At 43.0% G+C, this 27,240-nt stretch overlaps 2 protein-coding genes across 2 annotated transcripts; one reads left to right on the top strand and one right to left on the bottom strand.

The window, feature by feature from the left end:
* Positions 1-3,759: 3,759 nt before the first annotated feature.
* LOC311124673 (zinc finger C3HC-type protein 1-like) lies at positions 3,760-10,997 on the bottom strand. The gene is made up of 10 exons (XM_084198779.1): positions 10,826-10,997; positions 8,059-8,161; positions 7,651-7,801; positions 7,392-7,475; positions 7,045-7,172; positions 6,658-6,806; positions 6,076-6,337; positions 5,661-5,876; positions 5,138-5,353; positions 3,760-4,812 (listed from the first exon to the last, which is right to left on the bottom strand). Exons 1-10 carry the CDS (start codon positions 10,960-10,962, stop codon positions 4,741-4,743), a joined length of 1,518 nt encoding a protein of 505 aa, XP_084054905.1. The 5' UTR covers positions 10,963-10,997; the 3' UTR covers positions 3,760-4,740.
* Positions 10,998-13,859: 2,862 nt separating this feature from the next.
* On the top strand, positions 13,860-26,968 carry LOC311124678 (kelch domain-containing protein 10-like). The gene is made up of 9 exons (XM_084198783.1): positions 13,860-14,083; positions 17,452-17,673; positions 18,955-19,109; positions 22,195-22,343; positions 22,587-22,671; positions 23,124-23,190; positions 23,285-23,332; positions 23,602-23,741; positions 24,682-26,968. The coding sequence occupies exons 1-9, from the start codon at positions 13,999-14,001 to the stop codon at positions 24,889-24,891; spliced, it is 1,161 nt and encodes a 386-aa protein (XP_084054909.1). The 5' UTR covers positions 13,860-13,998; the 3' UTR covers positions 24,892-26,968.
* The last annotated feature ends 272 nt before the right edge of the window (positions 26,969-27,240 follow it).

Raw genomic sequence — 27,240 nt, forward strand, 5'->3', positions numbered from 1 at the left:
TCTTGTTTGTGGATTCCTCCAACCCCCTCCTCCTACCCCATATTTGACCAAGAACTGAGGTCACTCCATCAGCTGTTCCTAGTCCCACCCTCTAGTGGTTTCCGGGTAGTAACAGACCTACCCAATCATTAAACTCGGTTCCACTGCAGGGCACACTGGGGACAAAAACAAAACAGCTTGTTCTTTTTTCCCCCCCACTCCTGCAAGTAACTTCAATAGGCCTAGAATACTTCTCAATAACTTTGCACTGTATTTTGTATACGCTAAAGAAAATAAACTTCAAAAATAATTTTGTAAATGGGAGTCCTGTTGCTTTTATACATCTACAAAGAAAAGAACAAAGGCAGAAAAGGACCTATAACAAAATGGAAACTCGAGCTGTTGGTGAATGCAAAAGTACAGAATTCCACAGCGCACAGCAGATTCATGAAGCCCCACAAACCCAGATGGTTCATCCGTAGTTCTCTAGCCAATGGTTCTTTAGTGGTTATCGAAATATGAGAATTGGCTAGGCTTAATAGAATAACGTCCACTCCACACAATGTTACTATGCAAACTATTCTATAGCGAATTTTTTTTATAGATACAAACCCAATATTTCTGCCTACCTAGCAAAGCATACTTGTCAGCTAATCAAAAACACATTTGTATTTTCGTGATTGACAACAAAACTATTCATATTTTGAAAAGGAAAATTACAAAATAGCTAGCTATATTTCGAAGAGAACCAAATCTCAGATAGGCCGAATGTTAATGTTAATTTTATCGTCGAGACACAATGATAGTCGAAATAAACAAGTTTTATGGCGTAGCGTTATGTAAACAAACGTGATAAGTCAACATGACCGCAGGCTTGGACTTGTCTTAATCGATGATCGTCATTTCGGTTCATAATATATACACGTGATATAAAATTCGTGATGTTTAATTTGCATTTTCCATAACTAGTTAAGTTAGCTAGCTACGTTAAGTCACCTCGAGCAAAACAGGATGTCTGTTTGTGTAACGTTAGCTAGCCAGCCAACATTTTTTTATGGGCTAGCTAGCTACTGTACCACGTCAAGAATAGACTGAGCTTTGTTTATACACCTGGCTGGTTTGAAAAAAGACGAAACAAACTAATTATACTCCTTGTTCCAACATTTTAAAATGGGTTTTACAAAACAAGATAGATAGCTAAAGCTAACTATCAAGCATTAGCAACAAACTTGGCAACAACACATTATATCAGTCTCTGTGCCTGGTCTGGTTAATTAGCTAGGTTGGCTAGGCAGCCTAGCTAACTGTGGCATGCAATTCATCAAGGTAACGTTAGCTAGCTACCTACGCCAAGTTATCCACTGTAGCTAGATAGCATTAGAAATACACTTTTGCTATGGACATAGCTATTGTCATTAAACGTGAGCAATAATCAATACTATTAATTGATTATACATATACAAACTATGCATTTCAAGCAGCTGTCATTACTAGCCATCTTTAGCAAGATGAAAAACCACAGAAACATTTTTGCTAACTGGTGTAAAACGTTAGCAACTAGCTAGAATTATTATCTCTGTTATGTTCTGAAAGGATACAGTTTCACCACGTCAGTATCCATTCGCCTTTTACCCGGACTTGGAGACGACATTTTTATATTCCACTGTAGAATACCAAGCCGTAAACTGATGGCAGCTCGAACGTCTAGATGTAGTATCCCAAAGTTTACATTTGCTTTCGTCGCAAATGCGTACAACGAAATATTTCCACGTCCCCAACTCTATCTGCAGCAATTTATAGCCCGTCTCTCGCTGCCTGCCTAGCTCTCACTGTCCTGAAGCTTCTGCTATCCCTCCGCCGATCGCGTCATATACACGAGACAAAAAACGTCAACATAAATGGCAAAGTTGTGTTAGTAGTCTTTACAGATTTATCAACGTAAAAATGTTTGATTGAGAAGCTGCCACATAGCTAAGCTATTATGCTGCCTATGCCTTTATTTTGACTATAGACTGAGATCTTTTAATATGAAAATAGTATGATTACTTTAAAAAGCATACAATTGGATTTTAAAATGTGGTAATGGCACTTCTTGGGGCTCATGTCTCTCTGAGCACCGTTCTCTCACCGGACTATTCCATTACGTAGCGGCAGACAGCAGGATATATTTCCTATTTATCCCCAGCCCTGCTCAGGCCAGCGCAAGTTGCACACCGTGTAGTCCACCCAACAACCCCAATCCAGCCACACACACACAGCCAACTCATCAATCGCAAGGTCAAAGACGCTGCTAAAGCAAAATAAAATACACAAACAGAGCAGAGGGCCTCATTAATCACTGTGCTGCTCCAGTTTTCAGTGTCGGGGGGCGGGCGATATTGTGTGTAATTGACCAATAAAGTGATCTTAATTAATCTTTATCTTAATTAAATGGATGTTTGAACATAAAAGCTTGCATTAATCCTTGATACAAAAATCTAAAAGGCATGCTTGTCAGATTCCTCCTCCAACAACAAAGCATGAATAACTTATGTATTTTGGTTCCGAGATCGGAAATATTTTATTATTTTCATGGACACGTCCTTCTCCGTGGGATTGCTTCCAGTTCCGACAGATTCACCCCCTACATGTGGCATATTTGCTTGACTCCCCTTCTCTCCCCCAGGGGTGAATGCACAGATGTTGGGTGGCAACTGGCTAGGCAGACCCCAGATGGCTAACATTGACAGTCCATAGGACACAGCCTCTCTCTTCGAAATACAATTACCAGAATGGACATCCCCATTCAAGTCAATGTTCCTTGATAGGATCATTCTATTTCTATGGCCTCTCTCCCCCATAGCAACACTAGAAGGGGAAGCCAGGCCACACAACGGCATCGCTGCCAGGTTTGTTTTAGCTGCACACTTAATACCTTTCCAGAATCCCTTAACATGTATTTGAATTAAAGGATTTCTACCCTCTTTAGCACAGTTGAATTGCCTCATCAAAACAGAAACAGTGCGCTATAACTTGAAACTGGTGCAACAACATAGGATACAGATGGGACCGAATCAAGGAAGTCATTTCTGAGCAAGACCAAGGCTATAAATGCAACGATGTATCTGCTGCTCTCATAACAGCCATGTTTTTCTTCTCTACTAACTTTTTCTAATATATTACCATTGGTTGTGTAAGTCAGACTAATAGGCTACATCATTTATTATGCCTCAACCTGAGTAGCATTACTAGTACTAAACTTGGCTGATTGCTGATTCTGAGAGGTGAAGGAAAACACTGCACATGTTGTATGGTTTTAAATGAGAGCAGACAAAATGGCCACCACGGAGGACCCTGAAATGCAACTCTTCACTGCCACTGTAATTAACAAATGGCCTGACCTTGGGTACCTCAGAGTGTGGAACCACAGGACAGCCCGGGAAGAGTTAGGGCTATTGTGTAGGTCATAGACGCTGCTGTGAGAAAACTAAGGGCCACTCAAAACCAGGGCCTGTATCCACAAAGCATCTCAGAGTAGGAGTGCTGATCTAAGATCAGCTTTGCTTTTTAGATCATATTTGACAAGATTATATGGACAGATCCTAGATCAGCACTCTGAGATGCTATGTGGATACAGGCCCAGATCCAAGCTTTGTTCCCCAAACTACTTATTAAGACCCCATTTATTGGAACAGTGCCAGCGACATGTTCTCTTTTGAAGCCATTCGTTTATCCTTCCAAAACAAATTGGATATGCCGTGTGAACATAGGAAAATAAAATGCAGAGTAAAAATAAACATGTGCAGAAAGAATAACATTTTATTAAATCCTCTTGGGAGAGTTAAAGAGCATGCACAGTAGAAGGGACTGCATTGGCTAAATAGAATGAAAGACTAAATCAATGTTATCCCCAAACATTCTCTGATTTCTATGGCACATCATTTGTTCTACCTGGTTTAACATCTACTATTAAAAGATTTCCCCCGCTCCCTCCCTTTAGCACTTCAGACTTGCAAACAAGCAAAACAAAAAAGCTTTTTCAGAGTTTCAAAAAATATTTGTGTAACAAAATTGCTTTGCAACACAATTTAGTATGTGTAAGGTTTCGTAATCCTATATCTACGTCTTTGTACTCTGAAAAACACAGCACAGAAAAAATGACTTCCTCACAGCTTTTAGGGTAAAACATTTAGTACATGTTTACACTTCTCCACGACGGAGTATACCCTTCGAAGATAATACACTTCACTTTTTCCCCCCCCAGTGTAAGCCAGTTGGCTCTTTCTCACAGAGTAGATTTCAGATTCCTTGTCCCTCATATATTCCATAGACATGACAGGACGAGTGCACAGGATCCCCATGCGGCCTTCATGGGAGGTAAAACAAATGAGGCAAGGTGCTAGTCTGAGATCAGCCAGTGTCCGTGTGCCGTTGCATTCTGTGGTTCTAAGTTTAGTGTAACGTCAACTCACTTTTAAAAGACTGCATTCAGAACATAATTTCCTGGGTGGGCAATGTCTGTGAAGAACTCATCGCTTTCGAACCACGCGGCCAGGCAACATTCCAAAGTTCATTGGCAAAACCATCCTCATCGGTACTTCAATTCATACCAACCCCACTCCGTTCCAACCCCCCATGATTGTAAACCAGACTTAACGGATGGGAGAAATACACTGATATGAAACCACTGTCAGTATAACTAGTACAGTACGGCATACCACAGGAAAGAATATCAATAGAGAATGTCACGATGATCCTGTCTCTGAGGTGGAGAGGAAGACCTTACTGAGATGGGGAAGATACCTGCCACTGACGGAATATAGCAAACACCCTTTTAGACTTGTCATGTGGACCCTGGAGGAAAGAGAGAATAGAAGTGGTAGAAATGGCAGGTTGCTCATACAGCAGCGGCATGACCAAATGCTGAAACTGTAACAACGCAATATATACATTGCTCCATTGTAGAACATAGCTATGTCAACCCTTCATATTGTCATTATAGTATATGCCGTTTTCACAGACGCTTTTATCCAGAGTGACTTACATCATTGAGCGCATACATTTTCCTTTGGGTGGCCCCAACAGGAATCAAACCTACAATGCTGGAATTGTTAGAGCCATGCTCAACCAAGTGAGCCACAGGACCACCATTTTACCACATCCAAGTTTTGATTCTCACCTGTAGGGGACTGGCTGCCTTGTTTGGGCTGAAGCACTTCTTCATGGGGAGGAGGAGAGTGAGTGCAGCCTTCCAACCCTGCTGATGCCCTCCCTCTTGGCCCAGCAGGGGTATACCACCAGTGGGCTGGGTGTTCTCCTTGCCTACATTCACCCAGGGGCACCAGTCTCTGTGCTGGGCTAGTGGGTCAAACAAAGTCCTATTCAGGGGGCCCTCCTGAAACAACAGAATGGAGAATGTCAACAGGTGATTGTAGCATATGTTGTGGCATGCACCGGAGTAGGGTGAAGTTAGATGCTGCTCTTGGGTCAGCTTAGCAGTTTAACTTCACCTTGAAGTGCATTCCCCTCCCCCATGCACCCAGTGACCAAGATCAATTTGATCAAGGCAGACATTTATAGGAAAGGGTGGTGTTAAAACAGATTGTAGATTTGTCTGTATTATATCTGCTACAGAGTATGTACACACATCCCAGGTCTGGACAATCCAGACAAACCTGGTGTGAAAACCTGTAAAGGCTTACAGGGCTACTGGCTGATGAGAGGCACATGCGTTTGGGGTTGCGTTGGGGGCTAGAGCCCCCCGAAGCAGTCCCCTCACTCCCTGTCCCCTCCCCCTGGACTCGGCCTCCAGTCATGGGCCTCTTCCCCCTGGGCAGAGGGCCGGGCTGCTCCTCGCTGGGGCTGGTAGAGTCCCTGCTGCGGGTGCGGACCACCATGGGGGACAGACTCCCCACAGGCTGCAAAGACACAATCAACAGAGACCAACTTTAACAAACAGATCCACGATTAGAGGTATGAGAGTCCATGTTAGAACATTCTAAAAGCTACAAAGAACAGAGAAATTGGAGAAACAGGTTTGCTAGAGCTTCCGACTCATCCAAGTTCCACCTTAACCTATCCGTCCAGTTCAAGTGGCCTGCCTTGCCTGAGACCTACCTGCTCTGAACCTCTGGTCTTGTCCTGGCTCCGCAGCCCCCTGCGGTAGGGAGTAGGAGAAGGGGAGGTGGGGGTCTTCCTGTCCCCCTGGGCCTCGGGTGCAGGCAGGGGTGTAGATGATGTTGGGGTGGTGGGGGACTTCGGGGCGTCTCCCTCTCCATCTTTTCCTGTTCCCTCCATCTGGTGGAAGTTCCACAGGCCCACTTTGCGCATGCAGAACGAGCAGGTGAGGAGGGGTAGGCTCATGGCGTGCAGAGCTGGGCTGCAAAAACAGCAAGAGGAGAACATGGAAACAAACCTATTAATAGAACATGAATACAGAGGGGGTTAAAATAGTTGAGTTAATATGGTAAGGTGCTTTTTGCTTTCCCAGGCTATAATACAAAAATTAAAAGATAAGGCAAGCAAATCGGCTACTGCCAGACCTTTTAATTTTCCTACATGGAGATGCCAATTCAATAAAGGCTTTTAAGTGCCACAATCTGGTAAGAGTGACTTGGTATTTTTTGAATGTTACAATGTTTCGCCTCCACATTTTGTGTCAATAAAAATGAGATTGAGAGACTTGTTCTCATATCTAACCTTCCAGCCCAGCCACAGAGGGCCACGATGCAGGCAGCCACCTGGACAGCCAGAGCCTCAGAGGTGGACTTCAGAGGGGACCTGCCCTGCTTCTTCTGTTCATCCTCAATCAACTGCAGTAGAACGCTGATCACATCCTCAGTCAAAGACTGCAGGGAAACAAAGTGGTGAGATGGGAGAGATTCTCTTTGTGCAAAGGATAATGGATCGTAGTGCAAGAAGCCATGTGGGAAAAAGCTAAACTGCAATCTCGAACTAAGGGTTCATAGATAGACCTCCTTTAGTCCACTAGGGGAATGGGCTAGAGGAAGGGGCTGGTATCTGGACGGAGCCCATCTTTCTATATGTGATTCACTGTTGTGTAGGAACATGGCTCCCCTCCCTCACCATGGTTTTAAGCAGTTCTGGCTTCATGGCAGGTAGCTGCTGCTCCAGGAGACAGGTGGTGTGAAAGCGCTCCAGGAAGGCACTGAGCAGCACTGATGGCTCGTTTGCCGGGACCAACCAGAACCGGTCTAAAACGACAATACAACATCCCGGTCATGTTCAGTAAGGCACACAACAGAAATAAAAATTACTGTTTCTTATTGGACAAGTCCAGGTAGTCCCTCCCTGTTTCAGTACATCAATACAATCTCTTCCTTTTGTTGCCCAATGAACGCAGCCAAATGTACCCACCTCCATTCAACAAGAGGATGAATTCCCAAATATGAGTGTAAAAAGTTGTGCATTACCCGGGCATGGAAAGTCTGGCCATGGACAAAACTTCTCATGCTGTGTCTGTAGTTGTCTAGTTATCTCTGCTATCCGGGATTCATCTATGGAGCGGAAACAAGTAGGGGCAAACATAGATTAAACCGCTAAAATTATTAGCATATTTAGTGATAAATTAATGACAACATTCTAAGTGTTTTTTTACACAAAAAAAACAAAAAGGCTTTTGTTATAATGGTTGAAAGTTCGGCAGACGTGTCAAACGGTTGCTCTGCTCACATTTCTGGAAGTCCAGGGTTGGTTGGAGTGATGCACAGAGGAAAGCCTGGCAACTTGAACATTTCAACATGTCACACCCCACATTGATCCAGCCATAGCTGGCGCACTTCAGGGGGGAGATAGTCCGGGGCTTTCCTGCCCATCTCAGACAGTGCTCCCGCTAAGGAAACGTTTTACACAGAATGTTGCACACTAGAAATGATCATAAAATAATAAGCATTATTAAATAAATGTGAAAAGTTATGACCTTGATGTAAAATGTGAAAAGGGGAATGTAGACAATGTTATTAGTGTGTAAAAGGCAACGCAAAGGAGTGCTGGACAACTAAAGTACTACTCAAAATGTTATTCACACAAAACTTTGGCAGTATAACATGTAATGTTGTGGCTTGGATGTGGAAAGGATATAGAGTAGGACTCCACTCTTGTGAAAAAGGCTTCTTTGTTAGATGCTTCACAAAGAACTTGACTGTTACCGTTTGGTGCCACCTTATCCAGCTCCCCCTGAACACTGAAATTCACAAGAAAAAACATTTCACAGAAGGAATTTATGTTAGTTATAGTTATAGGGCTAAACGAACATTCATCAAATACAACAATTCGTATAGAGTACTTGAAAAACATTATGTATAATATCCTGTATCGCGCACGCTCATGAGTCATGTACACAGTGTACCAACCATAGAATTAGGAATTAGAATACTTGAATGGACAATAACCTTCTTATGACGGGATAAAGGTCAGCCCTTTTGGTCAGGGAGTTGGTCAACAATGGTTTGCCAGTGCTGTCCAGGGCGGCAGGTAGCTTAGTGGGTAAGAGCGTTGTGCCAGTAACCGAAAGGTCGCTGGTTCTAATCCCCGAGCAGACTAGGTGAAAAATCTGTCGATATGCCCTTAAGCAAGGCACTTAACCCTAATTGCTCATGTAAGTCGCTCTGGATAAGAGCGTCTGCTAAATGACTAAAATGTAAAAATGTAATGTAAATGTCTGTCATAACATATTGTAAATTATACCATGGCATTGTTGAAAACTTGTTTCTGATTGGCTTGAAGGGCATTCTAGAGCATGCATTATTTCACTATAATGCACAGTATATTTGTACGGTAGAATTCAATAGTTAATTTTTACATGTTTTGTTTGAGCAGCTTTTGAAAGCAAAACTCGAATTGAAAACAGTATTGGTATTGTTGAATTAGATTTTCATAATAGCAAGCTAGGACTGATGGTTTGGTTAGCTAAACTAGCGTGTCTGTTTGTTTGGTTACCACGGTAACTACTGTAGCTATCTAGTAAACTTGCTAGCTACTTCAGTGGATGTTGAACACATTTCTACCAGCAAATGAACACATTTCCAGTGGCGAATGTGTTAAATTATAGCCATGGTATAAAAGGGACAATCAACACGGGGCTGTATGCGTTCTCTGGAAAATAATGCAACTCTGTGAAACTCGGCTAGTGCATCGTGGAACACACCTTCCACGTTGTTTATTATTTTCCATAGAACGCATAGCCCCTTGTTGATCATCCCTTACATAATACATTTATCTGCACTGTATATTTGTTAGCTAGCTAGCCAGCCAGTTTTAGAGGAATGATTCCATAAATTGTTTTAATTAACTGCCAACATTCCATTCAAACAATGCAGTCAATCCACAGCCATACACTGGCTGAAATCATTTGATGATAGGACTTAGACAAGTTGTAAATGCAACAAGTACAGAGGGTAGTGCGTACGGCCCAGTACATCACTGGGGCCAAGCTTCCTGCCATCCAGGACCTCTATACCAGGCGGTGTCAGAGGAAGGCCCTCAAAATTGTCAAAGACTCCAGCCACCCTAGTCATAGACTGTTCTCTCTGCTACCGCACGGCAAGCGGTACCGGAGCGCCAAGCCTAGGTCCAAAAGGCTTCTCAACAGCTTCTACCCCCAAGCCATAAGACTCCTGAACAGCTAATCACGGCTACCCGGACTATTTGCACTGCCCCCCCCCCACCCACCCCCCCCCCCCTTTACGCTGCTGCTACTCTGTTAATTATTTATGCACAGTCACTTTAACTCTACCCACATGTACATATTACCTCAACTAGCCGGTGCCCCAGCACATGGACTCTGCACCGGTACCCCCCTGTATATAGCCTCCCTACTGTTATTTTATTTCTGCTCTTTTTCTCTCAACACTCTTTTGTTGTTGTTGTTTTATTTTACTTTTTTATAATAAAAAAAAATGCATTGTTGGTTAAGGGCTGTAAGTAAGCATTTCACGGTAATGTCTACACCTATTGTATTCGGAGCATGTGGCAAATAAAATGTTACTTGTATCAAATCAATTTTTATTGGCCACATGCATATAATAGCACTCACAGCTTTCCAAGAAAACAAAAACATTTATATATTTATGATGGTCTGTTTACATATAGTTTAGAGGATATTTATACAGAACATTAGTATAAAACCTGTATTTATAATTATCTGACAATATTTTTAGATTGAGAATAACTCTATTACACAATTTCTGATATAACACGCTTTACTTTTATTTTCATGCGTAAGTAAAATCAGGATTTTGCCTCTACTGCCGTTCATTCCAATTAGACTGGTTTAGATTCCTCCCTGACCAATATGCAATTTTTACCTCATTCTGGAACTTCGAGGGTTATGACATAGCCTCTCTAGTAATTTAATAGGTACAAATCCTAATTTATGCAAACACATGTGGACCCATGTGAGCCATCAAACATGGTGAAAACATATAACCAAGTTCACACTCGAAGACATTGCATGTTACCACAGTGGTGCATGCAGCAGCGACTATGAAATCAATAGTGCAAATAAATGTCTTGATTATTTGTGATCATTCTTTACATTGCATATCTGGTTGACCGTTTACGTAACATGCATGTGCGACGCAGTCTTTATAGCCAGCTATAATGGCTAGACAGTATTGTAAATAACAAAACAGACAAACACAAATTAGCTGTAGAGTAAGAAAGACATCAAGAAAAACAACTGACTCGATAAAGTTTGCAACTTGCTTGCTAATGTAATGCAACATGTGGAAATTAGATCCATAACTAGGTAGCTAGCTAGATAGCGAGCCAGCCAAAGTAAGCTAGCTAGCTAGCTAACTAGTTAGGTCCCTAAAAAATTGCATTCATTCATTCTCCAAAAACTTACCCAGTTGATCTGTTTTCATCCGATAACACACCTGCGTTGAGAAGTTCACGGACTTTCTCTGGAGATGCAAAACCAGATTTTAATTGTCTGTTAGGAGAATTGTCAAGACGACTTCCACGACTGCCAAGAGCCGCCATGATCGGTCGGTGCTAGATGCTAAATCTTCCCCCCTGAAAGAGGAACGCTATAAGTTCCGCTTGGGATAATACCATGCCTACGTTTCAACCCACGTGGCCAATGTTTACAAGTCCATATAAAATCTATTTCATTCGTCTAAATGCACCTTGGCTGTAGGCTACTGTCAAAATCCATACACTGTAATCGTTATACTGTTACAGTGCTATTTTTCAAAGAAATTATACAACTATTTCCTTGTGAAATCCTTTGCCTTGGTGGTTAAATTATGAAATTCTTAAAGGGAAAATCCACTAAAAAAACTATATATATATATATTTTAAATTCATTACTCCACGGTTGATACAGTTCCAAAATGTTTTGTATGTCAGCAGTCAGGTTTTCAAGATATATCTGAAGAGATAGCATTGAATTGTACACAGCATTTCCTCTCCGTCTATCTTGGTTCCTGCAGGTGACTGGGTCCTCCTCCTCAGACCAATTGGCGTTGTTCTGGGAACCAAAAGCATTATCTCAGTTTCAAGGTCCCAGCTTTGAGAGAAAAAGCCTTGTGAGGTGTCAGTCAGTCACGCGCATGAACCAACGTTAATTATGAATAATGAATCATGTAAATCATGCTTATATGACTTGTTTGTGTAGCAGTAGATGACTGAAAGGGAACGCCCTCTTCAGAGTTTTCATCTTGGATTGAGTTTGTGAACCTCTCCGGGCCGTTATAATAAAGATTGATTCGTTTACATTGAGTTTGAGTCCTTAGGGGTGAATTTCCACGACAGACTTTCAAGAAGCAAATTGTCACCGGCCACATCAACATGATGCAAAATGCATCATTAGAAGGATCAGATAGGCCCTCGGGCACACTCCCTGAGAAGGGCCTTGCATTCATAGACTTATATTGCTAGCACTGAAACCGTTTTAAAGTTGCACTATGCAGAAAGCGCTTCGCCATTTCTGGGTTGCTGAAACTCTAATAGTTCGCATTTCAGTTTATGTGACAAAATAAGCTAGTATAGTGTAGAGAATCATTGTACCATATAACCGCTGTGACATATATTTTCCATAACCAAAAATATTGTATTTTCAGCTGTTTGATGCTGGTGTACAAAAAAACCGAAAGTAAAAGATGCAAAAACAAAACTTAAGAACGGGAAGCATAGAAGTAGTGCACATAGAACAGATCTATCGCTTCTTAGACTTGCTCTATAACTCATATTTATATGTTAATTTGGTTGGGTCGCCCAAAAAGTTACATATTGTCACTTTAAGCTTGCATCAAATCAAGGCTAGTGGAATCAGCTGGTTGTGCACAGTACACAGAGTTTTGACATCATCACCACACACCAGATGTTACAACCTGTGACAAGGCTGCACATCTGGCCAGTGTTTAAAAAAATAAAATAAATCATGTCCAGAGTGGACATACATTCTCCTTACCCACACAGGCAGGGGAATCGTATATCCGCAAGGCCACCCTCAGGTACCAGAGGCCAGTGGTTGACATGATCAACCAGGCTCTTTGCACTGCAGCAGGGGTGAAATCTACCATGAAGAAGTCAAAAAAAATAAAACTCTATCTTGAGGTGGAGGTCACCTACACAGTGACCATCAACCGCCTGGATGAGAGCACTGGTTCCATGGTGAAGTCTTCCCTTCTATGTCTGCCACGACCAAAATTGCGACCAGGGATATCTCTTGCATAATCCATCCATAGATTTGTGGAGAAACTTGAGCAGAGAACGAACCCATCAATTTCCCTTGCACTAAAGGATGTGAGATCACAATTGTTTTAAACCCTTATTTTACCAGGTAAGTTGACTGAGAACACATTCTCATTTACAGCAACAACCTGGGGAATAGTTACAGAGGAGAGGAAGGGGGATGAATGAGCCAATTGGAAGCAGTTCAGTTGTGTGCAGAAAAACAAAATATTTTGTCAAGAGCTGGAGTTCAATTCTAAGTTTGTCTGATACCCTAGTCTTGTCTTCTCTGTTTGCAGTCTGTTGTGGATGTAACCCTGGCAATAAGCACAGCCATCCAGGACAGGGAGGATAAGGAAGTCATTATTATCCAATCAGGTCAGTTACCTTGAGAAAGTGCACTGACAGATGCTTTTTGTCTTCATATATTTTCATATCGTGGAATTGAAATGATCAACAGGCCAATGTTTATAACGTAAATGCTTCCTTCAATAAATAAAATGTATTTCCCTGTTGGTCATTTTCTGCTCGATGTTGTTCGGAAATTCAAGAGGGAATGTCCAACACTTCTTATAGGATTTTATGACTATGGCAATGATGTGCTTTTGCTTCATGAAGTGATAGTGTGAATAAAGTGTTTTTGTTCCTGGTGAAAAGATTTTCAACCTCAACAATTTCATGTGGCCTAGGTATGAATAAATACATTTTCATTTGACTTTAAGCCTTTTTCTATTAGCCAAGTCACAGTGACACAGTATTAGTAATTGGTAATTCATGCTAAATCCATCATTATGCAACATATGCCAAACTTTTTGCATCAAATCCAAAGTATTTTATGGACAATTAGACGAGCTATGAACTATGCAAAGCGCTCAATTATGCACCGTAGGTTGAAAATAACATTTTATTTTCAACATAGTATGCACCTTGCCCCGCCAATAATTAGGTCGTCACTAGTTATCACAGCCACAAAGTCATAAACCCCGCCTATTACTTAAATGAATCTTCTCAAAATGTGATTTTAAACCTAACTCTAACCTTAACCACACTGCTAACCTTATGTCTAACCTTAGCCTTAAATTAAGACCAAAAAGCAAATGTTTGTTTTCATGAATATTTACGATGGCTGTGGTAACTAGTGGAAACTCAATAACTTTCCTGCGTGATGCACATCAATAACAGGCTCTCTGATTGGTCAGGGATACATGACCCGGTGTGCATTTGTGGCTTTCCTTGGGAATAATGTAATGTTTTATGATTTGTAATGTATTATCAGCACCTTAAAGCATTTTGTCTCAATTTTGAGTGACATTTTGTTGATCGTCTTGGATCTGGGAAACGATGTCGGCCGCAGAAGGCGATCGCAGTTCGGAACAACTGAATAAATTCGAGCAACTGACAGTGAGGCCTCCACTCAGAGTAGCAGGTCAGTCAAAAACAACATACTGTAGCATATCCAGCTAGCTAGCGTAGCCATATTATTAGAGACCTGTCCGCTGGTAACGTTACTGTAATGAAACAAATTCAATGAATATGATTGACATAGTTTGGTAATCTTGATTGCAGAGATAAACGGGGATTTTGTGGTAATGACATTGAAAGGCAAGATGCTTAACCAAATGTAAAAATAGCGGCTAACTAGTTAGCCTCTGTCTGAACCACTAACTAGCTACCTAGCTAGGTGAGTTAGCTGATGAAGATTATCTCATAGAACAATACGTATAAGATCTCCTAAGCCTGTGTTTACCACAGACCTTATTTTCAGTGTTTATCAACAACAACAACAAAAAATCCCCATAGGCTTTGGCCAATGAGCCATGGCGGAGTTAGTGCCTACAAAAATATGCCATTACTATTGCTCTCTATAGGTCTAGTTGTGCGTGGCCTACTATTTAGCTGCTGTGGAATATCTAGGCAATGCCTTGTTTCTTATCAAATTATGTAGAGTGTGTGCGAGCGAGTGAGCGAGCGAAGGGCATGTGCTAAAGATAATGCATACTGTAGAAAGAGGATAGGCTACATGCATGCCTTTGTACATACAATCTTCTCTGTAACCCATGGCCCTACATGATCACTGGACAGAAGTAATCCTAGGCTGGTTTTCAGCGGCTGGTGGAATGTGCTACTGTACTGTACAGAGACACTTATAGATCTTATCTCCAGATAAGCTTATGTATGATTTTCTCTGAGTGGACATTGGGTGACACTGAAAAAAGCCACCTAGCAACAGAGAGGACATGAGTGCCTGGGCAATATAAAGCCAGGCTGTCAGACCAGCTCAAAAAGTTTAAGGAGAACAGAATGAATTGGGATGTTTAGGGCCTGGGAGAACAGCATGCATGGGGATGTTTATGGCCTGGGATAACAACAGTGTGACAGGAACTGGGCCAATGGACAGTGACAGTGGGATTTGGTAGCAGAACTTGGGTGCGAGCCGGCCTCTTGAGCTTGGCACTGTCTACTGGTGGACAAAACACAGGCCTGGTCCATTTTATATTGCAATATACAAGGACATCACCACTTGGTTCATGCTATGTGAAAGTGGCATTGAAGGGTGGAATTTTCTCAAACCTAGAATAGATGGGTTGGGTTACATGTGGAAGACGTATGGGTTGAATGCATTCAGTTGTGTGACTGACTAGGTATCCCCTTTCCCTTAACCAAAGGTAGTCTAGGTCCTATACTTCACCCCAAGTATAGCATTTTTGGTTTCTAGTAGAGTGGGTATGGTTAGCGCTGCCCTACATTGAGAGTGAAGATGAAGAATGACCTGTGCTCAACCCATGTCTTATCTCGTCTTTTAGCTTGTTAGTTGAGTGTCGTTTTGGCGTGGTAAAGCTTTATCTTGGTCTCAAGCCTGGCGCTGAGAGTATCAGTGGTTCACATATGGTATGGTGTGAATGGACAGTTAACTGCCAAAATAAACCAAACACTTGAGTAAATGAGGGATATAGAGTATATTGAAGGCAGGTGATTCCACACAGGTGTGGTTCCTGAGTTAATTAAGGAATTAACATCCCATCATGCTTAGGGTCAGGTATAAAAATGCCCATTATTTTGGCTAACATGCATTGCTAGAAGAAGAGATCTCTGTAACTTTGAAAGAGGGGTCTCAAAGGAGCATAGGGGGTTTAAAGTGTGTGTGTGTGTGTGTGTGTGTGTGTGTGTGTGTGTGTGTGTGTGTGTGTGTGTGTCTGTCAGATCTCAACCCAATTGAACACTTTCTGGAGCAGTGCTTGAGATGGCATTTTCCACCACCATCAACAAAACACCAAATTATGGAATTTCTTGTGGAAGAATGGTGTCGCATCCCTCCAATAGAGTTCCAGACACTTGTAGAATCTATGCCCAGGTGCATTGAGGCTGTTCTGGCGGCTTGTGGTGGCCCAATGGCCTATTATCAACATGGAATGAACGTTTTGTTTCTCTTGTACACAGTATGCTGCAGAAACTGGTTATTCTGCTTTGCACGGAATCTCGCTATGCTGTTGGACATAGGATAAATGTTTTGGATGGCTTGTGCTTTGTAGTTTTCACTGCAACCCCACTGTCTCTGAAAAATGACTACCTTGTAAACAATGTCCTTGGGTTCTGTTAGCCTAACCTAGGATCTGCATCTAATCACAAGATTATCATCATGGTAATCACCCCTTGCTCTGTTTAAGAAACAAGTGGTTGGCGTGTGTGTGTTGCTGACCGACTGACGGCTCTGATTGTGGTGACAGGCCCTAAAAAAATGAGTGGGGCTTCTAGGTTGGGTGTGTGTGTATGTGTGTCATTGGGTGAGTTAGTTTTGCATGGCCGAGTGCCCTGGATGGGCGGACCATTCCATTGGTCCTTCCATGTTAGACCATTCAATTGGTCATTAAGTGAAATCTCCACCCACCCAGGTTACCGGGCCATGCAAAACAAACTCGCCCAATGACACACTTATGTTAGTGTGTTTTTGTCACCTTCCAGCACCCACCCATCTTGTTGATTCTCTCTGACTGTCAGTATCAGTGTGTTCCCTAAGCGCCAGTCAAATAACTGACTACTAGACTTAACCCTTATGTGGCTGGCTACTTAATTGATGCAACCAAATTAGATTTTTTCTGTAGGGCTAGAATTAGATTTTCGGGAACACACTGGTATCAGCTGCAATGTTGCGGGTTGTGGACCAAATGCCCAGCCTAGGAATTAGGCTATTGGCGGTGAGCTCTGGGTTTTTACAGCTCTGCAGATGGACTGTGGAGAGGAAAGTCATGCAGCTGAAAGGTGGAGGTGGGAGGGCTCTTGTGATCTCTCTTGGTGGACAGTCACTGTGGAAAAGAGCGCCCCATCGGTGTGACCTTTTGAAAGTTGTGTTCCTAAGTCTGAGTCGTTTGTTTTCAGTGGAAACCTCCAGAATCCCAGATGGCAACTTGGAAGGACCTTGCTCAGACAGCATAGGGTAGTCCTCAACTAGTACGGTTGCAAAATTCCATAAATCCTGGTTTGAGAACTCCAGATTTCCTGCTTATTCCATTCTGATTCCGGTAGTCTTCCAACTAATATTTTTTGGTAAGGTTACTGGAATCTTGCAACTCTATCAACTAGTCAAACTGTCCTGTTTACATCATTTAGTTAGGACTGTTTTTTTTTTTTAATCAACTTTTATTATCATGGCAGCATGATGTGAACCCACAGGACTGATGAAGGATGGCCAACTAGGCTGTGTGGGGTTCCTGTAGTTGTAGCTTACCATCTCTTGCCAGCTTGTCCCTTACTCTCATCCTCCTCCTAATACCTCTGCCACTCTGTACCACCCCACAGGTCTCCATATGCCCCCAGCTCGGAGCGGGCATCGCTGCGTGGCAGACAACACCAACCTGTACGTGTTCGGGGGGTACAACCCGGACTACGATGAGTCGGGTGGCCAGGAGAACGAAGACTACCCACTGTTCAGGGAGCTGTGGAGGTACCACTTTGCCACGGGCACCTGGCAGCAGATCCGCACAGAGGGCTACATGCCCACCGAACTGGCCTCCATGTCAGGTAAGGGAGCCAGTAGGATTGTTTTTTTCAGGTATGGAATTTAAAGGGACACTACAGTGAAAATGATCTATTAGCCTATGGGTGTCCCTTGATGTATTATCTTCAGGTACCGAAGGGTATTAACTTCAGGTACCGAAGGGTATTAACTTCAGGTACCGAAGGGTATTATCTTCAGGTACCGAAGGGTATTAACTTCAGGTACCGAAGGGTATTATCTTCAGGTACCGAAGGGTATTATCTTCAGGTACCGAAGGGTATTAACTTCAGGGGTACCGAAGGGTATTATCTTCAGGTACCGAAGGGTATTATCTTCAGGAGTCCCGTGTGGCTCAGTTTGTAGAACATGATGCTTGCAACTCCAGGGTTGTGGGTTTGATTCCCACAGGGGACCAGTACGAAATATGTATATACTCTCTTCTGTAAGTCGCTCTGGATAAGAGCGTCTTCTAAATTACAAAAATGTAAATGGATATTATCTTGGGTATAAATTAAGCTCATTGAGCATACTAAGTGCAGATTGAACTATTTGACAGTCATTCAGTACAACTAAAATACCAGGGCAATCTATTGTAGGAATTTACCCTGGACATTTATGAATGGAAAACTCATGTTGCTTTAGTTAGTTACTTTTTAATTTCCAATTTATGTAATCCAACAATAACAACTTGTCTTAATTAATGCAGTATGGTCACTTCTTATCAAGAGGGGAAATGTGTGATTGTATGAAAGAACGCTTGAATGAAAGAGCGCTGCCAATGAGATGCTGGTGGGTGTCAAACTGATTTAGAACCCAGTCACTAGTGACGCGTTTTAGTTAGTAAAATATGATTTCTCTAACTCATTGATGTATTAAATCACGAAAGCGCATTTCTACACAAACATCAAATGGACTGTTTTGATAAATAATTGGGCTGTGGATGATTTCTCGGTTTTACCTCGTCATCCCCTGATATTATGACCTCAGAAGAGAATGGATTATCAGGTTTAGTGATTTGGTGAAAAGCCTCCACATGGACAGTCCCACCTGCTTTCAGACAGCTGGGCATAGTGTCTGGTAGGCATGACAATGGGAGGTACTAGCTGTACTTCAAATCAAATTTTATTGGCCGCATACACATATTTAGCAGATGTTGTAGCGAAATGCTTGTAAAATAAGTCCAAAAATGTGTCCAATAAGAAACACTTGTTTTTGTTTTCCGTTGCAAAATGTTTTGCTACTGTGTGCCCTAATGAACACGACCCAGCTTAAACCCTCAGGATTGTGTCCCATGTGTCCCTCAGCTGTTTTACATGGGAACAATCTGCTGGTGTTCGGTGGCACCGGCATTCCCTTTGGGGAAAACAACGGGAATGACGTGCACGTCTGCAATGTCAAGTACAAGCGGTGGTCGCTGCTCAACTGCCGAGGGAAGAAGCCCAACCGAATCTACGGACAGGTAGACCAATCAAATCCCGCATCACTGGCTCATATCTGGTCATCTTCTCTACTGGTTCTGTCTGCCACTGCCTCCTTGGCTTGCTCTGGACTCTTCTGGGGTTTAGGCCTACACGCCGTATCCTGTTAAAGGGCACTCCGCCACTTTTCATCATCTCCAGTACCATACCAGTGGCTACATACAGTGCCTTCGGAAAGTATTCAGACCCCTTGACTTTTTCCACATTTTCTTACCTGGGGCTCCCCCACCATACATTACACTACAAGTACTGTAGAGAAGTGATCCATGGACCTTACTGGGCTACTCAACCCATGAGTAGATTCGTAACCATAGGTGGTCCTCTGTAGCTCAGCTGGTAGAGCACGGCGCTTGTAACGCCAAGGTAGTGGGTTCGATCCCCGGGACCACCCATACACAAAAATGTATGCACGCATGACTGTAAGTCGCTTTTATCCAAATTATTATTATTATTGTTATGTTACAGCCTTATTCTAAATTATTCAATGTTTTTTCCCCCTCATCAATGGCATATTATTATTATTATTATTATTGTCTGCTAAATGGCATATTATTATTATTATTATTATTATTGTTATGTTACAGCCTTATTCTAAATTATTCAATGTTTTTTCCCCCTCGTCAATCTACACACAATACCCCATAATGACAAAGAAAAAATTGGTTTTTAGAAATATCAAATGTGCATAAGTATTCAGACCCTTTACTCAATACTTTGTTGAAGCACCTTTGGTAGCGATTATAGCCTTGAGTCTTCTTGGGTATGAAGCTACAAGCTTGGCACACCTGTACCTCCCGAGTAGTGCAGTGGTCCACTAGAGATCCTGGTTCGAATCCAGGCTCTGTCGTAGCCGGCCGCGACTGGGAGACCAAGGTGGCGGCACACAATTGGCCCACCGTCGTCCAGGATAGGGGAGGGAAGGGCCGGCAGGGATGTAGCTCAATTGGTAGAGCTACATTTTATTTATTTATTTATTTTATTTTTGGTCATTTAGCAGACGCTCTTATCCAGAGCGACTTACAGGAGCAATTAGGGTTAAGTGCCTTGCTCAAGGGCACATCGACAGATTTTTCACCTAGTCGGCTCGGGGATTAGAACCAGCGACCTTTCGGTTACTGGCACAACGCTCTTACCCACTAAGCTACCTGCTGCCCTACTCCCTGCGTGGGTTCGATTCCCACTGGGGGCCAGTATGAAAAAAGAAAAAAAGAATGTATGCACTAACTGTAAGTCGCTCCGGATAAGAGCATCTGCTAAATGACTAAAATGTAAATGTATTTGGGGAGTTTATCCCATTCTTCTCTGCAGATCCTCTCAAGCTCTGTCAGGTTGGATGGGGAGCGTCGCTGCACAGCTATTTTCAGGTCTCTCCAGAGATGTTAGATCGGGTTCAAGTCCGGGCTCTGGCTGGGCCACTCAAGGACATTCAGAGACTTGTCCCGAAGCCACTCCTGCGTTGTCTTGGCTGTGTGCTTAGGGTTGTTGTCCTATTGGAAGGTGAACCTTCACCCCAGTCTGAGTCCTGAGCGTTCTGGAGCAGGTTTTCATCAAGGATCTCTATGTACTTTGCTCCGTTCATCTTTCCCTCAATCCTGACTAGTCTCCCAGTCCCTGCCACCACCATGCTTCACCATAGGGATGGTGCCAGGTTTCCTCCAGACGTGACATTTGGCATTCAGGCCAAAGAGTTCAATCTTGTTTTCATCAGACCAGAGAATCTTGTTAATAATGGTCTGAGAGTCTTTAGGTGCCTTTTACTGATGAGTGGCTTCTGTCTGGCCACTCTACCATGAAGGCCTACTTGGTGGAGGGCTGCAGAGAGGGTTGTCCTTCTCGAAGGTTCTCCCATCTCCACAGAGGAACTCTAGAGCTCTGTCAGTGTGACCATCGGGTTCTTGGTCATCTCCCTGACCAAGGCCCTTCTCCCCCGATTGCTCAGTTTGGCCTGGCGGGCCAGCTCTAGGAAGAGTCTTGGTGCTTCCAAACTTCTTCCATTTAAGAATGATGGAGGCCACTGTGTTCTTGGGGACCTTCAATGCTGCAGAAATGTTTTGGTACCCTTCCCCAGATCTGTGCCTCGACACAATCCTGTCTCAGAGCTCTACGGACAATTCCTTCGACCTCATGGCTTGGTTTTTGCTCTGACATACACTGTCAACTGCGGGACCTTATATAGACAGATGTGTGCCTTTCCAAATCATGTCCAATCAATTGAATTTACCACAGGTGGACTCCAATCAAGTTGTATAAACATCTCAAGGATGATCAATGGAAACATGATGCACCTGAGCTCAATTACGAGTCTCATAGCAAAGGGTCTGAATACTTATGTAAATAAGGAATTTCTGTTTTTTTTCAATTGTTTTATTTAATCCATTTTAGAATAAGGCTGTAACGAAACAAAATGTGGAAAAAGTAAAGGGGTTGTGAAGGAAATGTTATTGTGTGAAGAAAGAGCCTTGAAAATGTACATCTTGCCTTTGGTGTCGTTAAACAATCCTTGGTTCCTGCCTGTGCTTGGTAAAGATATGAGGGGGGGCTGTCATGACACCCTCCTTAGGACCATCTGGCAGAACGCCCAGAATATGTTCTTTAAGTTAAGCTAGGAGACGGAGCCAGTCACATGTAGGAACCAATCCAATCAATCATGTTTATGTAGGTTTTAAGTAGCCGTTTCTTGCTCCCCACGTCACCGCAAATCTCATAGTGTTTGAAAATCACTGTTTTTAAAATGTTTTACCTTTTGATGATGTCATAGGATTGAACTTCATCTTTTTTTCTACGCCGTTTTTGCATGTAGACACTGGTATTGAGCTGGAGGTATGAAAATTAGGTTAAAAAGCGCTTTGTGACAAATGCATTTGTAAAATTTGAATAAAAATCTGATTGACGTAGCTAGAATTCATGGTAGCCAAATGTCCACAAGGATAGGTAGAGGCATTAAAGGTTCCCAGGGAACATATTATGTAGCAAAAATAGGAGATAGGGAATCCTTGTAAATAAATATATTTATTGTTGTTGATTTCCATTTGTAGTTTGATTTGGTTTTGTTTCTCTGTCCCCAAGGCGATGGCCATCATTAACAGCTTCCTATATGTGTTTGGGGGAACGACGGGCTACATATACAGCACAGATCTGCACAGACTGGACCTGACCACCAGAGAGTGGATCCACCTCAAACCCAACAACCCACCAGACGACCTGCCTGAGGAACGGTGAGCGTCACGCCTTAATCGGACCCACCGGATCATGTCATTGTCATTCCACATTAGGGAAGATCTATGGACCAGTTCAGGTAGTCCCTCCATGTTTCGGTCCAATTTCTTCTGTTTTGTGTCTAGTGAATACACCCCAGGAATGTCACTGGGTAGCATGAGTGATGACCTGACCTTTTCCTTTCAGCTCCTAGAGGAGCAGAGGGCCTCATAAGTGATGAGTCATGTCTGTTTGTGTCACAGGTACAGGCATGAAATAGCACATGACCGTCAGAGGATATACATCCTGGGAGGAGGAACCTCCTGGACCTCCTACCCGCTGGACAAGGTAGCACACCAACCTGTCATCAACATAAACCTGTGGTAGTTAGTGGCCCTGTTCCAATACTGTGGAAATGTGTCCTTCCTTCCTTCCTTGTTTCATTGAGGTGAGCACAGATTTATAAGTAATTGGATAGGTTACCACCATGTCACTTTCACCAATCCATCCAATTCAGATCTGTGATAACTTCAAGGACGATCGGAAGACTGATCGTAAACCTGTGATGGTAGTGAGTCTGACTAGGCAAACAGACAGCTAATCTGGGGAATTTGGTCACTTGATGGTTTTCAGGCTATCTTTAGTACAGTAAAGCCATATGGATGGAGGAAGCAGCAGCTTCTGTCACTGAGTGTGGGTGGGTTCTGTGGGTGGGTTCTGTGGGTGGGTTCTGTGGGTGGGTTCTGGGTTATTTTTTGTTTGTGGTGAACTCATTTATTATTATTTAATTTTTTTACCAGATACATGCGTACAACCTGGAGACAAATTCCTGGGAAGAGATCTCAACCAAGCCTCACGATAAAATAGGTTTGTGTTTGATGTTTTAATTGAAAACTAATGTGCTGTCTATGGGTATTATTTCCCATATTTCTACTCATCCAATTGCTTTGGGTTTTGACAGGGTACCCTGCTCCCAGGAGATGTCACAGCTGTGTGCAGATACGGAACGGTGAGATAAATCTATTTTTTAACATGTTTATTCAATAGCAGTAGAATCAAAAATCATCATTTGTCCAGGAGGTGTAGTGGTATTGCTGCCCTGACCACATATCCCCCTAGCGGTGGTGGTTTGATCAAAGCCATTGCTTACTTTCATATGTCTGCTTCTGTCTGTCTCCGCCTCACATTCAACAGTTTCTTTCAATAAAGAGGTGATTTCAGTCGTCCCATCAATACATTCTAACTGGTCTCGGTCTAACCCATAATGTTTTCTCTCAGATGTGTTTCTATGTGGAGGTTACAACGGGGAAGTCATAGTGGCTGATCTGTGGAAGATCAACCTGCAGACGTTCCAGTGGACCAAGCTCCCAGCAGTGATGCCTGAGCCAGCCTATTTCCACTGTGCTGCCGTGACCCCGGTCAGTAGGGCACTGTGCTGCTGTGACCCCGGTCAGTAGGGCACTGTGCTGCTGTGACCCCGGTCAGTAGGGCACTGTGCTGCTGTGACCCCGGTCAGTAGGGCACTGTGCTGCTGTGACCCCGGTCAGTAGGGCACTGTGCTGCTGTGACCCCGGTCAGTAGGGCACTGTGCTGCTGTGACCCCGGTCAGTAGGGCACTGTGCTGCTGTGACCCCGGTCAGTAGGGCACTGTGCTGCTGTGACCCCGGTCAGTAGGGCACTGTGCTGCTGTGACCCCGGTCAGTAGGGCACTGTGCTGCTGTGACCCCGGTCAGTAGGGCACTGTGCTGCTGTGACCCCGGTCAGTAGGGCACTGTGCTGCTGTGACCCCGGTCAGTAGGGCACTGTGCTGCTGTGACCCCGGTCAGTAGGGCACTGTGCTAGAGGAAACCCCAGCTGTTTATAGTGTCCCATTCACAGTTTATTTGCATTTCACTGGTTTCAAGATCTAGCATAGTAGACTTAAAGGGAAACGCCACTGAAAAACAATCTTTTGGTATTTTTTTAATTTATTAGTCCACTGTTGATACGGTCCCAAAATGTTTTGCATGTCAGCAGTCAAGATATTAGACTTTCAAGAATCAAAGTGTCACTTGCCACATCATCATGATGATTTTCCTCTAATAAGGTGCTGTGTCTCCTTCCCTCTCTCTAGTACCTCATTTCATAACTCATTTGTAAGTCCCTTCAATCTCTCTGGCCTAAGCCCATTTCTGTGTCCAATCCAGTTAGCTTCATTGGAACGATAAGTCAGTATATTCTTACACTGCCAAAACAAGGACACAGGATCATCCTAAATCAATAACAACAATTCAATATCCCGCTCATATTTCACTCACTCTCTCTGTGTGACCATTTGTTGCATGGCGATAAAGCTTTCTAATTCTTCTCTCCGGTCAGGCTGGCTGCATGTACGTCCACGGCGGCGTGGTGAACATCCACGAGAACAAGCGGACTGGTTCCCTGTTTAAGATCTGGCTGGTGGTGCCCAGCCTGCTGGAGCTGTGCTGGGAGCGGCTGCTCAAGGCCCACCCCCAGCTGGCTCAGTTGCCCACCATGCAGCTCTTCCACCTGGGCCTCACACAGGAACTCATCGAGCGCTTGAAATAAAGGAGGGAGGATGGATGGAATGATAGATAGATGGACGGATGGATGGGAGGAGATGTCGGACGGAGAGCACAGGATTTATTTTGAAGGGGGTCGCCTTTAAGGAGTTGATGGTCCCTCTGCCTACGTAGCCCCGCCTTAAAACCAAAAACAATGGGATTCTTTTTTTCATTGCGTTTGGACTTCTGATGATTTTAAAGGGAATCCAAGTGGAATGTTTCATGCCCCCGCCCCGTCCCATGCCCCGCCCCCATTCCCCCATCTTGCCTTTGTGTTAAGCAAGGTCGCCGCCCCAGCACACACACACGCCTCCAGCCTCTCAATCTGCCTGCCTGCAGACCCAGAAATCATTTACAGATTCACGACAACCCCCTCACTACTTTCTCATTTTATATTGGCCTTCATGACTTTAATAAGAATGTCATTTCAAAGGAAAGGGTGCATGATTATTATTTATTCTGGATTTCTCTCTACGTGCAATTAGGAAAGTTAGACAGACTTGGAGTCAGGTGACAGTTGGCATGTTTTGTGTTACAAGGGGTAGGTAGTATTGGTACCACCCTCATGCCAGACTGGTATGACAGACAGACGCAGGTTGTTGTCAGCACTTTTCCCTATTCAAGGCTTATTATGAAGGGATAATGTCTGATTTTAATTGTTGATTATTTGTGTGAAGAGCAGACGGATGCTACTGTAGTTGGGTCTCTAGTAGAGCACTTCCCTTTCACCTCATCTCACAGCACACTCCTTATAATACCCATTTAACACTCTGATAGTTATCAGATATACATACAGTTATCTCTGATATACAGGTATCTCTGACAGTTATCTCTGATATACAGGTATATCTGACAGTTATCTCTGATATACAGGTATCTCTGATATAGTTATCTGTGTGTGTCCCAAATGGCACCCAATTCCCTATATAGTGCACTACCCTTCTTATCTCCACCATAGTAGAACACATAAGCATAAGAGTCAAAACACCTGGTCTCCATTCATTCTGAACCGTATCAGTCACTTTAGTTCTTCAGTATACTTGCGGTAGTCCATTTGTAAACTACATCATCTGATCACTGTGAATATGGTGCTACTTAAATTACTTTAAAATGTTTTTATTTTTAAAAAATATTTAATTTCTGTTCCAACATTTTGCTGAATTTTTTTTTTTGGGGGGTCCATTTTAAGTAGAATACTAACATTGATCTGATTTATTCAGTGCCTTTCCCAAAGTTTAAATGATATTGAAGTACCACAAGCTAGAAAGAAGGAAATGTGATGAGTAATGGTTTAGTTTGATCCAAACATACTGACTGTTTAGAAATGACTCTCTGTTTCTGATTGTTCTTCCTTTTCTATCATTCCCCTCACACCGAAGAGAACATATGCACCACTTGGGTAGACAGTGCATTGGTCAATCTTTTAACTCTGCCCTTTCCAAACACATTCAACTGCTCCATTGTCAAGCGATCACTGGACAAATAGTTAAAGAAAGCAGCAATAATGTGAGCAGAGTAATATTGAATTATGCTGCTGTATTTATGAATGAATTACAGTTTGTATGTTGTTGTACTTGTGGGCCGAATCCAAAAAGTAGTAAGTATTCTGCTGTTAAATAAAAATAAATGTATGCAGAGTGCCAGGGTAAAATAATCAACACAGTTCAGATTATATGCTGAGATGGGGACGTGTTTTAACGCCAAATATTATTGCACCTTGAATTCAATGCCATTAAAATCTGCCTTGTGGGACAAAATAGTATTTATTGATCGTTGCCATGGGGATAGTTTAAAATGTCAATGACTACCCATGATTCCCTGCGCCACATCAAGGAAATGCCTAAATCTGTGCCTGTCCTCATTCTATTCCCCCTCTTCTTCTCCTCTGCGTGACGACAACATAGGCTCCCAGTATGCATGATGTCATGACAGTCACCTTTTATGTTGGAAAACAAGTTGTCTCCCCTGGACTTTAATCCTTGCTGTGCAGCAAATGGTTAAGGCGACCACTGAATTGATAATTGTATTTGTGAATTTTTTGTTTCGATTGTTGACGAGTCAATAAAAATGTACTGTAAATAGCTTTGTATCACCTTTGTTTGCTTAGCCTGGTCCCAGATCTGTTTGTGCGGTCTTGCAAACGCCGATTGTCACGAGTTGAAGCAAGACAGAACAAACAGATCTGGGATCATGCTATGGTTTGCTTGCTTCAACATAGTGTTATGTAACTGGCATGGAATGAACCCTTTAGATTAGATCAGTCAACCTTGCCCTTGTAGTGCACACGTTACCAAGTATCTTGGTTTGCCTAACAGTCCAGATTTAGTTACCTTGATTTAACCACCATAACATC

Source organism: Coregonus lavaretus, assembly GCF_964263955.1.
Source record: "Coregonus lavaretus genome assembly, contig: HAP1_SCAFFOLD_2724, whole genome shotgun sequence".
NCBI classification, from domain to species: Eukaryota; Metazoa; Chordata; class Actinopteri; order Salmoniformes; family Salmonidae; genus Coregonus; species Coregonus lavaretus.

Bases quoted from the DNA above. Each gene is read 5' to 3' on its own strand.
- LOC311124673 (XM_084198779.1), bottom strand. From the start codon at position 10,962: ATGGCGGCTCTTGGCAGTCGTGGAAGTCGTCTTGACAATTCTCCTAAC. The intron at 7,476-7,650 runs GTGAGCAGAGCA...TCCGCTCCATAG, and splicing joins AACCCTGGACTTCCAGAAAT to ATGAATCCCGGATAGCAGAG. The intron at 6,807-7,044 runs GTGAGGGAGGGG...GTTTCCCTGCAG, and splicing joins CAGAACTGCTTAAAACCATG to TCTTTGACTGAGGATGTGAT.
- LOC311124678 (XM_084198783.1), top strand. From the start codon at position 13,999: ATGTCGGCCGCAGAAGGCGATCGCAGTTCGGAACAACTGAATAAATTC. The intron at 14,084-17,451 runs GTCAGTCAAAAA...ACCACCCCACAG, and splicing joins GCCTCCACTCAGAGTAGCAG to GTCTCCATATGCCCCCAGCT. The intron at 17,674-18,954 runs GTAAGGGAGCCA...TGTGTCCCTCAG, and splicing joins CGAACTGGCCTCCATGTCAG to CTGTTTTACATGGGAACAAT.